This window comes from Nanorana parkeri, unplaced genomic scaffold, assembly GCF_000935625.1.
Source record: "Nanorana parkeri isolate BGI_ZX_2015 unplaced genomic scaffold, ASM93562v1 scaffold166, whole genome shotgun sequence".
NCBI classification, from domain to species: Eukaryota; Metazoa; Chordata; class Amphibia; order Anura; family Dicroglossidae; genus Nanorana; species Nanorana parkeri.
In genome coordinates this window covers 1712670-1724903 of record NW_017306434.1, presented here as the reverse complement: position 1 = coordinate 1724903, position 12234 = coordinate 1712670, and the positions used below count along the sequence as shown (strand labels likewise).

The 12234-nt window shown below is 48.2% G+C and overlaps 1 protein-coding gene across 1 annotated transcript in view; it reads right to left on the bottom strand.

The window, feature by feature from the left end:
* Window positions 1–2899, bottom strand: part of KCNN4 (potassium calcium-activated channel subfamily N member 4) — a 53466-nt gene extending 50567 nt beyond the window's left edge. The window contains exon 1 of the mRNA XM_018554632.1: window positions 2438–2899. Coding sequence (XP_018410134.1) covers window positions 2438–2728 — 291 coding nt within the window. The 5' untranslated portion in view covers window positions 2729–2899. The remainder of the gene's footprint in view (window positions 1–2437) is intronic.
* Between the last annotated feature and the right edge of the window lie 9335 nt (window positions 2900–12234).

The window sequence follows — 12234 nt, the reverse complement described above, 5'->3', positions numbered from 1 at the left end:
CTTTACTACATAGAGAGTCTTTACTACATAGAGACCCTTTACTACATAGAGAGCCTTTACTACATAGAGAGCCTTTACTACATAGAGAGTCTTTACTACATAGAGACCCTTTACTACATAGAGACCCTTTACTACATAGAGAGCCGTTACTACATAGAGAACCTTTACTACATAGAGAACCTTTACTACATATAGAGCCGTTACTACATAGAGAGCCTTTACTACATAGAGAGTCTTTACTACATAGAGAGTCTTTACTACATAGAGAGCCTTTATTACATAGGGAGCCTTTACTACATAGAGACCCTTTACTACATAGAGAGCATTTTCTACATAGAGAGCCTTTACTACATAGAGAGTCTTTACTACATAGAGAGTCTTTACTACATAGAGAGCCTTTACTACATAGGGAGCATTTACTACATAGAGAGCCTTTACTACATAGAGAGCATTTACTACATAGAGAGCCTTTACTACATAGGGACCCTTTCCTACATAGAGAGCATTTACTACATAGAGACCCTTTACTACATAGGGAGCCTTTACTACATAGAGAGTCTTTACTACATAGAAAGCCTTTACTACATAGAGAGCCTTTACTACATAGAGACCCTTTACTACATAGAGAGCCTTTACTACCTAGAGAGCCTTTACTACATAGAGAGCCTTTACTACATATAGACCCTTTACTACATAGAGAGCCTTTACTACATAGAGAGCCTTTACTACATAGAGAGTCTTTACTACATAGAAAGCCTTTACTACATAGAGAGCCTTTACTACATAGGGAGCCTTTTATTTAATTTACTTAGTGATCAGTTTCTACTCCGAGCGATTCATCACCATCAATATTAGTAGAGCAACCCAGCAGCTATGTCTGTGAAGGTCCTCAGGTATCCAGGTCATGCTGTAGGTAGTAGTAGTCGGTCACAATCTGTTGCACTTGTTCTGGAATGTTGAATACATTTCGTATCTTCTCCAAGCCACTCCGTGATCTTCAATTCTAATTTCCCGACACTCATAAGAGCTGAAGAAGAGGCTCAGAGAAGCTACGAAACATCTTCAACATTACAGAAAGAAGTCCCGCTGAACGCGACTTACTACTACCAGATGTAACTGAGTGGTTAGAAATCTCCCGGGCATCTCTTGAGATGTCTGCCAACAAGTGGTTAAATCTTTCAGCAGCAAGAGATTAAAATCATCAGCAAAGCTCAGCCCTAAAGAGCAAAAAGTTGTTACTTATCATAAAGGTTCTGCATTTGTTTCCAACACTAAACCACAAGCAACATTTTATGTGACTCTAAGGCATGAGGTTGACCCTTTGCTGACAGCTGCTTCATATTGACAGGGGCATCTGCCATTAAAGGGTTAAATATCCCGCTTCTCCACATGCCGAGTTGAGCTTTAAAGGGCCAGTCCATACAAAAGTGATATTCAAGTCATAGGTAGTAGAGTCTTATATGACTTAGATACTCCAAAAGTGAGATCTTCCTGTCCACCTGGGAAATCTGGGTGCCCCCCCCCCCCCCCCTTATCCTTTGTGTGTTCCTGCTACTTCCATTACACTGTCCATAGTATAAAATAAATACAAAAATTCAGGGGGGTGGTTAGAGCCCCTCACGATGACCACAGCAAGTGTGCAGATCCGAGATCCCAGAGGAGGGATGGTTGGAGCCCCTCATAATGGCCACAGCAGGTGAGCAGACCCGGGAACTCAGCGCAGGCATGCTGGGAACCCCTCATAACGGGCACAGCAAGTGTGCAGAGCCAGGAACTTGGCACCATGACAGTGGGAACCCCTCATGATGGACACAGCAGGTGTACAGACCTGGAAACCCAGCATAGATATAGTGGGGGCCCCTCATAAAGGGCACAGCAGGTGTACAGACCTGTAAAGTCTGCTCAGGGATAGTGGGAGCCCCTCATAATGGGCACAGCAGGTGTTTGGACCTGGAAACCCAGCATAGATATAGTGGGGGCCCCTCATAAAGGGCACAGCAGGTGTACAGACCTGTAAAGTCTGCATAGGGATAGTGGGAGCCCCTCATAATGGGCACAGTAGGTGTACAGACCTGGAAAATCTGCACAGGGATAGTGGGAGCCCCTCATAATGGGCACAGTAGGTGTGCAGACCCGGGAACTGATCAGAAAAGTCCTAGGGAAGAACCGGTCAGCTAGTTTTGACTCTCTGGCATCCACCAAACACTGAAACATCGGACTGGATGAAATGACAAGTTATTATTATTATACAGGATTGATATAGCGCCAACAGTTTGTGCAGCGCTTTACAATATAAGGAAGACGATCACAATACAATTCAAGACAAGCTGAAGTAAAACTTTCCTAATGGCATCCTTCAGATTTTCCTCCAGATGTTCACAGGTGCAAAAGCAGAGAAACGTCCCCCCAAAACGGGGGACGCCGGCCCTCCACTTACCTCGCAGGCGGCCACAGGGATCAGTTCGGTGTGTATGACCATCAGGACGATGCCGAGCAGCGCCAAAACCAGGATCCAGGCGGAGAGCCTCTTCTTCTGATCCACCAGCTCTTTGCGCTCCTTGAGCTTGCGCAGGTTCTCGGAGGGGGGCTCCCACAGGATGTCCACTTTGGGCTGCGAGTTGAGGATGGAGATCTCGGTGAGCTCCTTGCTGTGCATGTTGCCGCGGGGCGATTTCCCTCGGGATGCAGGAAGGCATGTTGTAAACAGGGGCCAGCCGCTCCTTCCCATGTGCTCCTTCGGCAGCGTCCCTAGAGCCCCGGCCCAGTCCGGCTACCAGAGACAGCAAAGGAAACCGCGTCTTCCTGTGTTCTGGCTTGGCCACAGGGAGGAGGCTGCGGACTCCTGCGTCCCCTCCGCTGCCCGTCACCTGCCGCTGGCGTCCTTAACAAATTTCTTCTCTTCTCCGGAACTTTTTTTTTTTTCGTCTGCCCTTTCTTTTTTATTTTCGCAACTTTTCCAGTTTTTGTTCTAGCGTTGCATTTCCCTTTTACACTTCTTAAAGGATCTTCCTCCCCTTTCCGACTTTTCTCTATAAACTTTTACTGCTTTCTCTGTTCCGAGTCTCCAGTCTTGTCCTCATTTTTTTTTTTCCTCCTCTCCTCTTATCGCCCCTCCGATGCCATCAGCCTGCGCTATAACTATGTTTTTATTTGTTTAGCTGATGTCTGCAGGGGGTGGGAGGAGAGAAGGCGGCCCAGGAACCAAAAAAAAAAAAGAAAAGAGCTACTTGTTCTGAGTGTTTGTTTTTACACAGTCAGGGAAAAGAATACTGTCACAGAAAAGAATGATTTATAAACGTTGTATTAGAAGTGGTGACAGTTCCTTGAAGGGCTCGAGTTGGGAACCTTAAAGGATCACTCCACTTTAAAAAAATAAAATAAAAAAAATAATGCAGCAATTCTGATCCTATGATCAATGTGCATTTACTTTTTCTTACATTGAAGCCTGCAGAGCATTGCACCAAAAACTGAGGCTCTTGCAGCCTCCATACGGACCTTCTGTTATGAGGCTGAAGGAAGCGCGGCTGGGCTACAATTTCTGTGGCGCCACTTGACGTAACCGCAATTGCTGTGACTTGTAGTTGAATGATTGGAAACGGTTCTGAGTTTGATGACACGGCTTGCGGAGCGGTCAGTACGTCGTGGGTGCTATGCTCGGGCTCTTGCAATGTTCACCCCCCGACATCTATACCGACTTTCTGTTATGGGGCTGTGGGCTCGGCTACCATTGCTGTGATGTCACCGTCCTGCTTCCGGCATGCCTTGGCGGTGGCAGATGAGACTTGTAGTTGAATGATTGCACAGAATCCTGAGTTTGATGAAGCACCCTGCAGAGCATTGCACCTGCAGTCACTGCATGGTGGGTGCAATGCTCAGACTCTTGCAATGTTCACCTCCATATGGACCTTCTGTTATGGGGATGGAGGAAGTGCGGCTGGGCTACAATTGCTGTGACATCACCGTCCTGCTTCCGGCATGCCTTGGCGGTGGCAGATGAGACTTGTAGTTGAATGATTGCACAGAATCCTGAGTTTGATGAAGCACCCTGCAGAGCATTGCACCTGCAGTCAATGCATGGTGGGTGCAATGCTCAGGCTCTTGCAATGTTTACCTCCCTACTGACCTTCTGTTATGGGGATGGAGGAAGTGCGGCTGGGCTACAATGGCTGTGACGTCACCGCCCTGCTGCCCACATGCCTTTACTGTGGCAGATGAGACTTGTAGTTGCATGATTGCAAGCCATTCTGTTTGATGACGCGGCCTGCAGAGCATTGCACCTGTGATCGATGCATAGTGGGTGCAATGCTCAGGCTCTTGCAATGTTCACCTTCATACCAACCTTGCGCTACGGGGCTGGAGGAAGTGCAGCTAGGCTAAAATTGCTGTGACATCACAACCCTTGGTGCCGGTGTGCCTCTGTTATGGCAGATGTGACTTGTAGTTGCATGATTGCACATAATTCTGAGTTGATCACAAGGCCTGCAGAGCATTGCATCCTGCAGACTTCTCTTAGCTCTAGGTCCATACAGAGGTACAAACCTTCTGTTATAGGGCTGGAGGAAGTGTAGCTGGGCCAACCTGCTGCGGCATGCCTTGGCCGTGGCAGATGGTACTTGTAGTTGGATTGGGCAGATGGAACACTGAACTAAAAAGATGCATCAAGCAGCACCCCGAGATTCAGGTATGGGGGGTGATTCGGGTTTGGGAATTTGGCGTATGTGACCATGCCTCACGTTACACCCTAAATATGGATATGACATAAAACGTGGCGTTAGCCATTAAAATAGATCCAAACCAAAATAACAATAGTCTCACAAAAATGAATACATTGTTTCCAAACTTTTTATATCTGCAGCTTTTATTAGAATAATCCCCGGTGATCCCGCCATAAGATCCTTGTTCAAGCACTTCCTGTTATAGGGTGACAACACTCTGTCCCTGTCTCCAAATTGTGCTCCTGTGTTGTCACCCAGACTTCTATGTCAGCACACATTACACAGACATGGTCTTCTGTTGTCACCATCAGGAAACCCGCCCTGAGAAATACCATGCAGCCATTGCCGGGCTGCATGTAGACAGGAAGTGGCTGCAGGGGATCAGCATCACTGGGATGCAAACTGAGAAATAAATCCAACCCACCTAGAGGTCTATTCCTTTAAAAGTCATCGATTTGTCGTGTCTTCTGCAATCCATAGACATAACAATCAGATACATGATATTCTTGTGTCTCTGGGTACTTCTAGGCTGACCATAGACAGACAGACCTCTCATCATTTACATGACCCTGCCAAATCCTGCTCCACCCGTAGCTGACCACACATGTTACAATCTGATTGTACAACCTCCTTCAGATCTGACAACAGTTATAGAGTTATGTAATGTAAGGGTCCGTCTGATCGGATCAGCCCGTAAGGGCCCATAGGTGGATATTAGGAGCTGAGGGCATTGCTGGCAGATCAGGAGGGTTTTCTGTACTTTTAGGGTCCTTAAAGGGATATAACACGAGAACACGTGCATGGGTTGGAGACATGTACTGTATGTGCATTTGTTTCCTTTGTCCAGACACACAGGAAAGCTGTGCCACCTGGGGGAGAACATGCAAACTCCATGCAGTTTTCCTAGGGAGAACGATACCTGGAGCTCCAGTGTTGCATGCAAGGCCAAATTTACTCTCCCTGCTGCCCCAATGTTTGGTTCCTCAATGCGCCCCCTCCCCCCCCCCCCTTTCCCCATGGAGAATGGCAACCAGATAGCAGAGCTGGCAGGGTTTACATTTTTTTTTAAATTATTATTGTTGTTTTAATTTTTTTTCTTTATTTTTTTCTAATTTTTTATTTATCTTATTATCTTTGATTTTTTAGAATTTTTTTATGTGATCATTTTTTAGCCCTTTTTTCTTTTTTTTTCTTTTAATTGTTATTTCTTATTATTTTTCACTTCGTTTTTTTATTTTTATTTTTCTCTATTTCTTTGTTTTAAAAGAGAACTATGGGGTCAGGGCTTTTCCCCATCGTTCTCCTAAGGGTCACGGGAAGACACAAACTAGCCTCCTCCCGTGAGCCAAAGCTCAGTATATCGCGAGATACAGTTCGCGGTATACTGAGACCGCCGCAGCAGGGACAGATCCCGACATTACTGTCTGGATCCACCCAGCTGCGTGATTGACAGCTGGCTCTGCCTATCTAGAGCTGTACCCGCCCCTCCCCTGTCCGTTCCGCCAGTCAGCGCTGGAGGATCGGACAGGGAAGGGGGAATCCCTGCAGGGAGCCGTGAGTGACAGTCACGGCTCTCTGCAGGGAGATGATCGAGAAGTGAGCGAGCGGCGGTATGTGTTCGGTCACTTCCCGATCTACTGAGCCGACCTGTGACAGTCTCATTGTCACACGTCGGCTCGAACTATGAGGCTCACCTCATGGTTCTCCTTTAAGGAATCATCAGTCTGATGGGTATAGCCAGCCTCAGGTGCTCTTACACATGGCTGCCTGAAGGGGCGCTGTTTCCCAGTTCCAGATGGTTGATGGGGTTCTCCTTTCTCAGGACCTTCAGATGCAATATATAGCTCTGGTCTCAGCTGAGCCCTCGCTGATCCATGACCCCTCCCTCCAAAAAAATTCCAATACTCCCGGGAAGTTATGCATTGAACACAAAGACTTTTTGTGAGGTGTAGACAGCAGGCAGTTTATTTCGGGATGTGTTCGGGTTGCCAGGCAAGGAAGTGTCGCCCGTGGTTCATGACCTTGCTTTCTATTATTCCAGAGTCTATACCCCTGGTGCCCAAACTGCGTCCCTGTGGCACTTATCGTGCTGCACTATGGGAGGGTGGGGGGTGGTTGATTGTACTGCGCTGCGGAATATGTTGGCACTATATAAATGTAACCGAAGTTATTGGCACTTACTCAGGAAATCTGTTCTTTGGACTGGGTAGTAGCAGTTAAAGCTGAACTCCGGGCACACACGTGACACACCAGCAAATGCAGCTCTGTATTCCTTTATGCATTTGCATTTCTGTCCATCTGGGCCTGAGATTTACACAGCTCTGCCACACAGCAAAGCCCTGTTTGGAGTGGAAGGAGTCCTTAAACGGCTTCCACCTGCTCATCACATTCATCAACTTCCTGGATTCCCAGTGTGCTTTGTGTCTAGTTCCCTGCTGCTGTGTCTCAAGACTACATTTCCCATCATGCATTGCTTCCAGCAAGCAAGGGTAATGTTACATTGTTCCGAGGAGCACCCTGGGGGAGGGAAAAGCTGCACTATGATCCAATCAATACTGGGAGCTGGGGGAGGGGGAAGCAGCACAAGGAGCCAATTTGTGCCAGGAGCACCCTGGGGGAGGAAAAGCTGCACAAGGAGCCAATTGGTAAAGAAGCACCCTGGGGAAGGGGGAAGCAAAACAAGGAGCCAATCGGTACAAAGAGAATGCTGTGTGAGGGGGAAGCAGAACAAGGAACCAATCGGTACAAGGAGCCCCTTGGGGGAGGAGGAAGCTGCACAAGGAGCCAATCAGTACAAGGATTACACTGGGGAGGGGGAAGCAGCACAAGAAGCCAATCAGTATAAAGAGCTCCCTGGGGAGGGGGAAGTTCACAAGGAGCCAATCAGTATAAAGAGAAGAGCTCCCTGGGGGAGGTGGAAGCAACACAAGGAGCCAACAGTATAAAGAGCTCCCTGGGGGAGGGGGAAGTTCACAAGGAGCCAATAGTATAAAGAGAAGAGCTCCCTGGGGGAGGGGCAGCAACACAAGGAGCCAACATTATAAAGAGCTCCATGGGAAAGGGGGAAGCAGCACAAGGAGCCAATCAGTATAAAGAACTCCCTGGGGGAGGGGGAAGCAGCACAAGGAGCCAATCAGCTGCTTTGCAGTGCAAGGAAACCGCTATTAGGAGGAGAGAGCGGAGTGACAAAAACTGTGGCAGTTTTCCTTTCACTGTCCAGTCACGGGTTAGGGGAGGTATAAGACCTGTAAGTGTTACTGCGATCTGCTACATTCCCCATGAACCAGCAGGAAATCAAATACAAAGACGTGTCTCATGTTATCTCCTCGTACAATCAGAACGTTATCTGAAACATTTTTCTCTCGCTGATCACATTGTGAAACTGTAAAAACATTGGCGGGTCTGAGTGACGTTTCTCCGTATTCGGGGCTATTTCCGCTCAGCTTTGAGTCTCACCTGGAACTCCGGAATGCTTAGCAAGCAATGACCTAAAAACATACAAAAAGAGTGTCTAGAATATTCCTCAGAATTGTTTGTTTTATACGTTTCATGATCTGTCATTCCGTCACTTTAATCCTCCCTGATGTGCTGACCTGGAGGAAGGATTCAGATTTCTAGCATTCTGCGAGGAACAGAAAAAACAACAGGAGCGCAAAACGAAATGTAGAAAACCAACAAAGAGTTTATTTATAATATGAGGAACATTCCAATGACGTCACAGGTCCTCTTCTTCTTCTTCTGAATGCTACAGATGTGATGTGATGTGATTGTGATGTGACTGTTTTTGTCTCCGCCCCTTCCTGTAATAAAGACCAATCACTGCTGCTCTCTCTCCTTGTGCAGGGTGACTGGCCTTGTCTCCGCCTTTTCCTGTAATGAAGACCGGTCACTGCTGCTCTCCTTGCACAGCGTGACTGGTCATGTCTCCGCCCCTTCCTGTAATAAAGACCGGTCACTGCTGCTCTCTCTGCTTGTGCAGGGTGACTGCTCTTGTTTCCGCCCCTTCCTGTAATAAAGACCGGCCATTGCTATTTTCTCTCCTTGTGCAGGGTGACTGGTCTGGTCTCCACTCCATCCTGTAATAAAGACCCTTCACTGCTGCTCTCTCTCTCTCCTTGTGCGGGGTGACTGGTCTTGTCTCCACTCCATCCTGTAATAAAGACCCTTCACTGCTGCTCTCTCTCCTTGTACAGGGTGACTGCTTATGTCTCCATCCCCTCCTGTAATATAGACCACTCACTGCTGCTTTCTCTCCTTGTGCAGGGTGACTGGTCTGGTCTCCACCCCGTCCTGTAATAAAGACCGGTTACTGCTGTGCTCTCTCCTTGTGCAGGGTGACTGGTCTTGTCTCCGCCTCCTCCTGTAATAAAGACCGCTCACTGCTGCTCTCTCTCCTTCTACACTGTGACTGGTCTTGTCTCCGCCCCCCTCCTGTAGTTCTCTGTAGGTTTCCATCTAGTGGCCCTAATGTGGTAATACAACACTATATATTTGACCTGAAAATACGGTATTTTAAGAACGTTCGTTTTTTCCATTATTCACACAAAACAAACGCTGATAGATATTCGCAGGGCAAAGGGCTCTCTGAATTGTTCCTAAATCGACCCCATAGAGTTATGTCTGTACTGCAGTCACACTTCACAGCTGCCGCTATGAAATCATTAACTGGTTACCCAATTATAGACAAGCCCAAAGCTCAATGCTGCATCTAATCACTGCTGTATGTGTTGTATGTAATAGGTACAAATGTCCCCCCTTTACTATCAATCTCAGCTCTGTTCATTGATGGCACTGATGATGAGACATTGTCATATCGCAGGAAAGTGCACGGCCAGGGCCGGATTTCCCACGAGGCCAACCAAGGCCCGGCCTTGGGGCAGCAGGGAGTAGAGTGGCAGCAGGGGCGTGGAGTTCCTATCTCTTGACGCCCGGGACATGCATTTCCGGTTGCCGGGCGGGTAGTTGTTTTCTACATTTAGCCCTGCTTTGGGCAAGCAGAGCTAAATGTACAGCGGGGAAGACGCTCGTTCATTTACAAGTGATCTCGGCGATGTCAGCCACATCACTTGTATGCAGCCTGCAGGTCTGCCATTCTCCATGGATTGGGGTTGGCGGGTAGGGGGGCGCATTGAGGAACCTGGCCTTGGGGCAGCAGAGATAGTAAATCCGTCCCTGTGCAAGGCGCCTCTCAAAGGTCGGTCTGAAAGAGCAATTAAAATAAAAGTCACTGACTTTTCCACTGCCGATTATTCACCAATGGTCGTCTTATCATAAGCATTGCTTCAGTCTGATCAGTAACAATGTCACTTTTTTCACCCTCGGAGTCATTGTAACAGGAAAGGGTTAAAGTTCTCACATTTGCAGAACTGCACTGATTTTAATCTAATAAAAACATTTCATGACAGGCCTCAGCACAGAGCGATTTGAAGAATTATTTTTTTTCCCCGGAGGGGAAAACCACAACGTGTGTGACATCTAGAAGAGCACACCAGACTTTTCACACAGCAGAACGGGGACAATGTGGCCGAACGCACCAGCTTCATATTGGGCCCAAAACAAAGACCATTAAACAGGAGGATGTTCACAAAGCTGCCGAAAGCGGCCGACTGAATAACCCAGCCGAGTGAAGTCAGCCGAACATGCTCTACATTCTGCTCGTCAATTCTGCTCGGTACCGAGTCAGGGCCGTCCTGAGGCTGGGTGACACCCGGAGCGGAGACCAGGTGACGCCGCGCCGTGACGTCATTGCGCGTGCGCGATGACGGCATCCCGCATGTGCGGTCGTCTTATTGACTCCTCCCGGCGGCCATCTTGGTGATGGACGCCGGCAGAGAGAAGAGGAGACTTCACCCACCTCATCCCGCCGGGTCCCCTCATGTCTCCTGGCACTGTCGGGCTCTCGGTCCATGGCCAAGTGCCCGACTTTTTAGACGTCACGGCGCGATCTGTCGGCTTCGGATGTCACTTCGGCTCGGTCAAGCCGAAGCATATGCCTTGGGCTCGGCTGCCTTCGGCTGCTGTACGGGCTATTGCGACTAGCCTGTACAGCACCCTTTCGGTTCAATGGAACCGAAGGGCTCCGACGGCCGAAGAGAGCAGAAGGATCAGCCGAAGCTACGGCTGGATCCTTTGGCTCCATAGTGAATAACCCCCTTAGTGTCACACCATTTTATGGTTCTCTACCATCACACAGAGGTGGGCGGTTCATGGACGGGGTCAGGAGCATATTGGCTGTTGGATGGCAATAAAGTTTTACGGTGACATATAGCAGTGTGCAGCCTTTCCTTTGTATTTGAATACCCCTCTGTTATGATTTTTTTTATAGATTTTTGCCTTAACATGTCTTTTTCACAGTCAAAATGCTGCTTTCTGGCCTCACACTGCAGTGTTCTATGTTGGCAGAGCTGAGCACTAGCCACACCGCTCATCACGTGTCCTTACAGTTGAGAAGGGCAGGGGCGTGTCAGACCAGCTCTGTTACTGAGTGCTGATCACTGAGCATACTAGGTCTAACTCCGGTGCCTATTGGGCTGCACATACTCATATTGGGATTCTGTACACATGCTGTAATTGGAAAGTGGAGGTACATATTGGGGGTCTGTAAGAAGTCTATCTGACTGAGTATCACATGGGCCCAACTGTCTTTTTATTGAGATGGCAGTTCCTTACTTTTGATAAAAGGTAAGAGAGAGGTGTTCTAATGACCTGCACTCTCTATCTCTGCTGCACTGAAATCCCAAGCAATGTTATGCCCAGTTCTGCTTGTGGACTACAGAACACTTCCCCTCCCTCTTCATCTCCATAACATAAGGGAGGGGTGCTCTAACGCATAATGTCCTGCATTCTCTGCCGCTGCTGCACTGATATATCACAAGCAATGTTATTCCCAGTTTTCTTTTTGGACTACAGAACACTTCCCTCTTGCCTTATCTCCATAATAGAAAGGAGAGGTGTTCTAACATAATAACATCCTGCATTCTCTGCCTCTGCTGCACTGAAATCCCAAGCAGTGTTATGCCCAGTTCTCTTTTTGGACTACAGAATACTTCCACTCTCCTCCAGAACAGGCGGCCAGCGGGGACAGAGGCAGCCAAAGGTGGGGGCGGACCATGGGGGGGAGGCCTGCAGGCTTATTACAAGTGATCTCTGCGGCATTGCCAGGATCACTTGGACTAAATGAGCGCCGGCTTCCCCGCTCTACAGGTAGCCCTGCTTGCCCGAAGCACTAAATGTAGAAAAAAACTACCCGCCCGGTGGCTGTGCTGCCCCTCTACTTCCTGTTCCCCCGAGGCCAGGCCTTGGTTGCCTTGTGGGAAATCTGGCCCTGGGTGTAGCCATTCATGAAAAGACCCCCAAGGAACCTAACAGTCCTCCGTGGACAATTGCTGGTCTCTTCTCATTTTTATACATAACATGTGACCCAGCAAGGTTCTCAGGTAAGTACCGTATGACCATAGCGTGCCCGGTATGCAGGAATAAAACACATTGCTCGTTCCAGAGTAAACTTCCTGGAGGAACC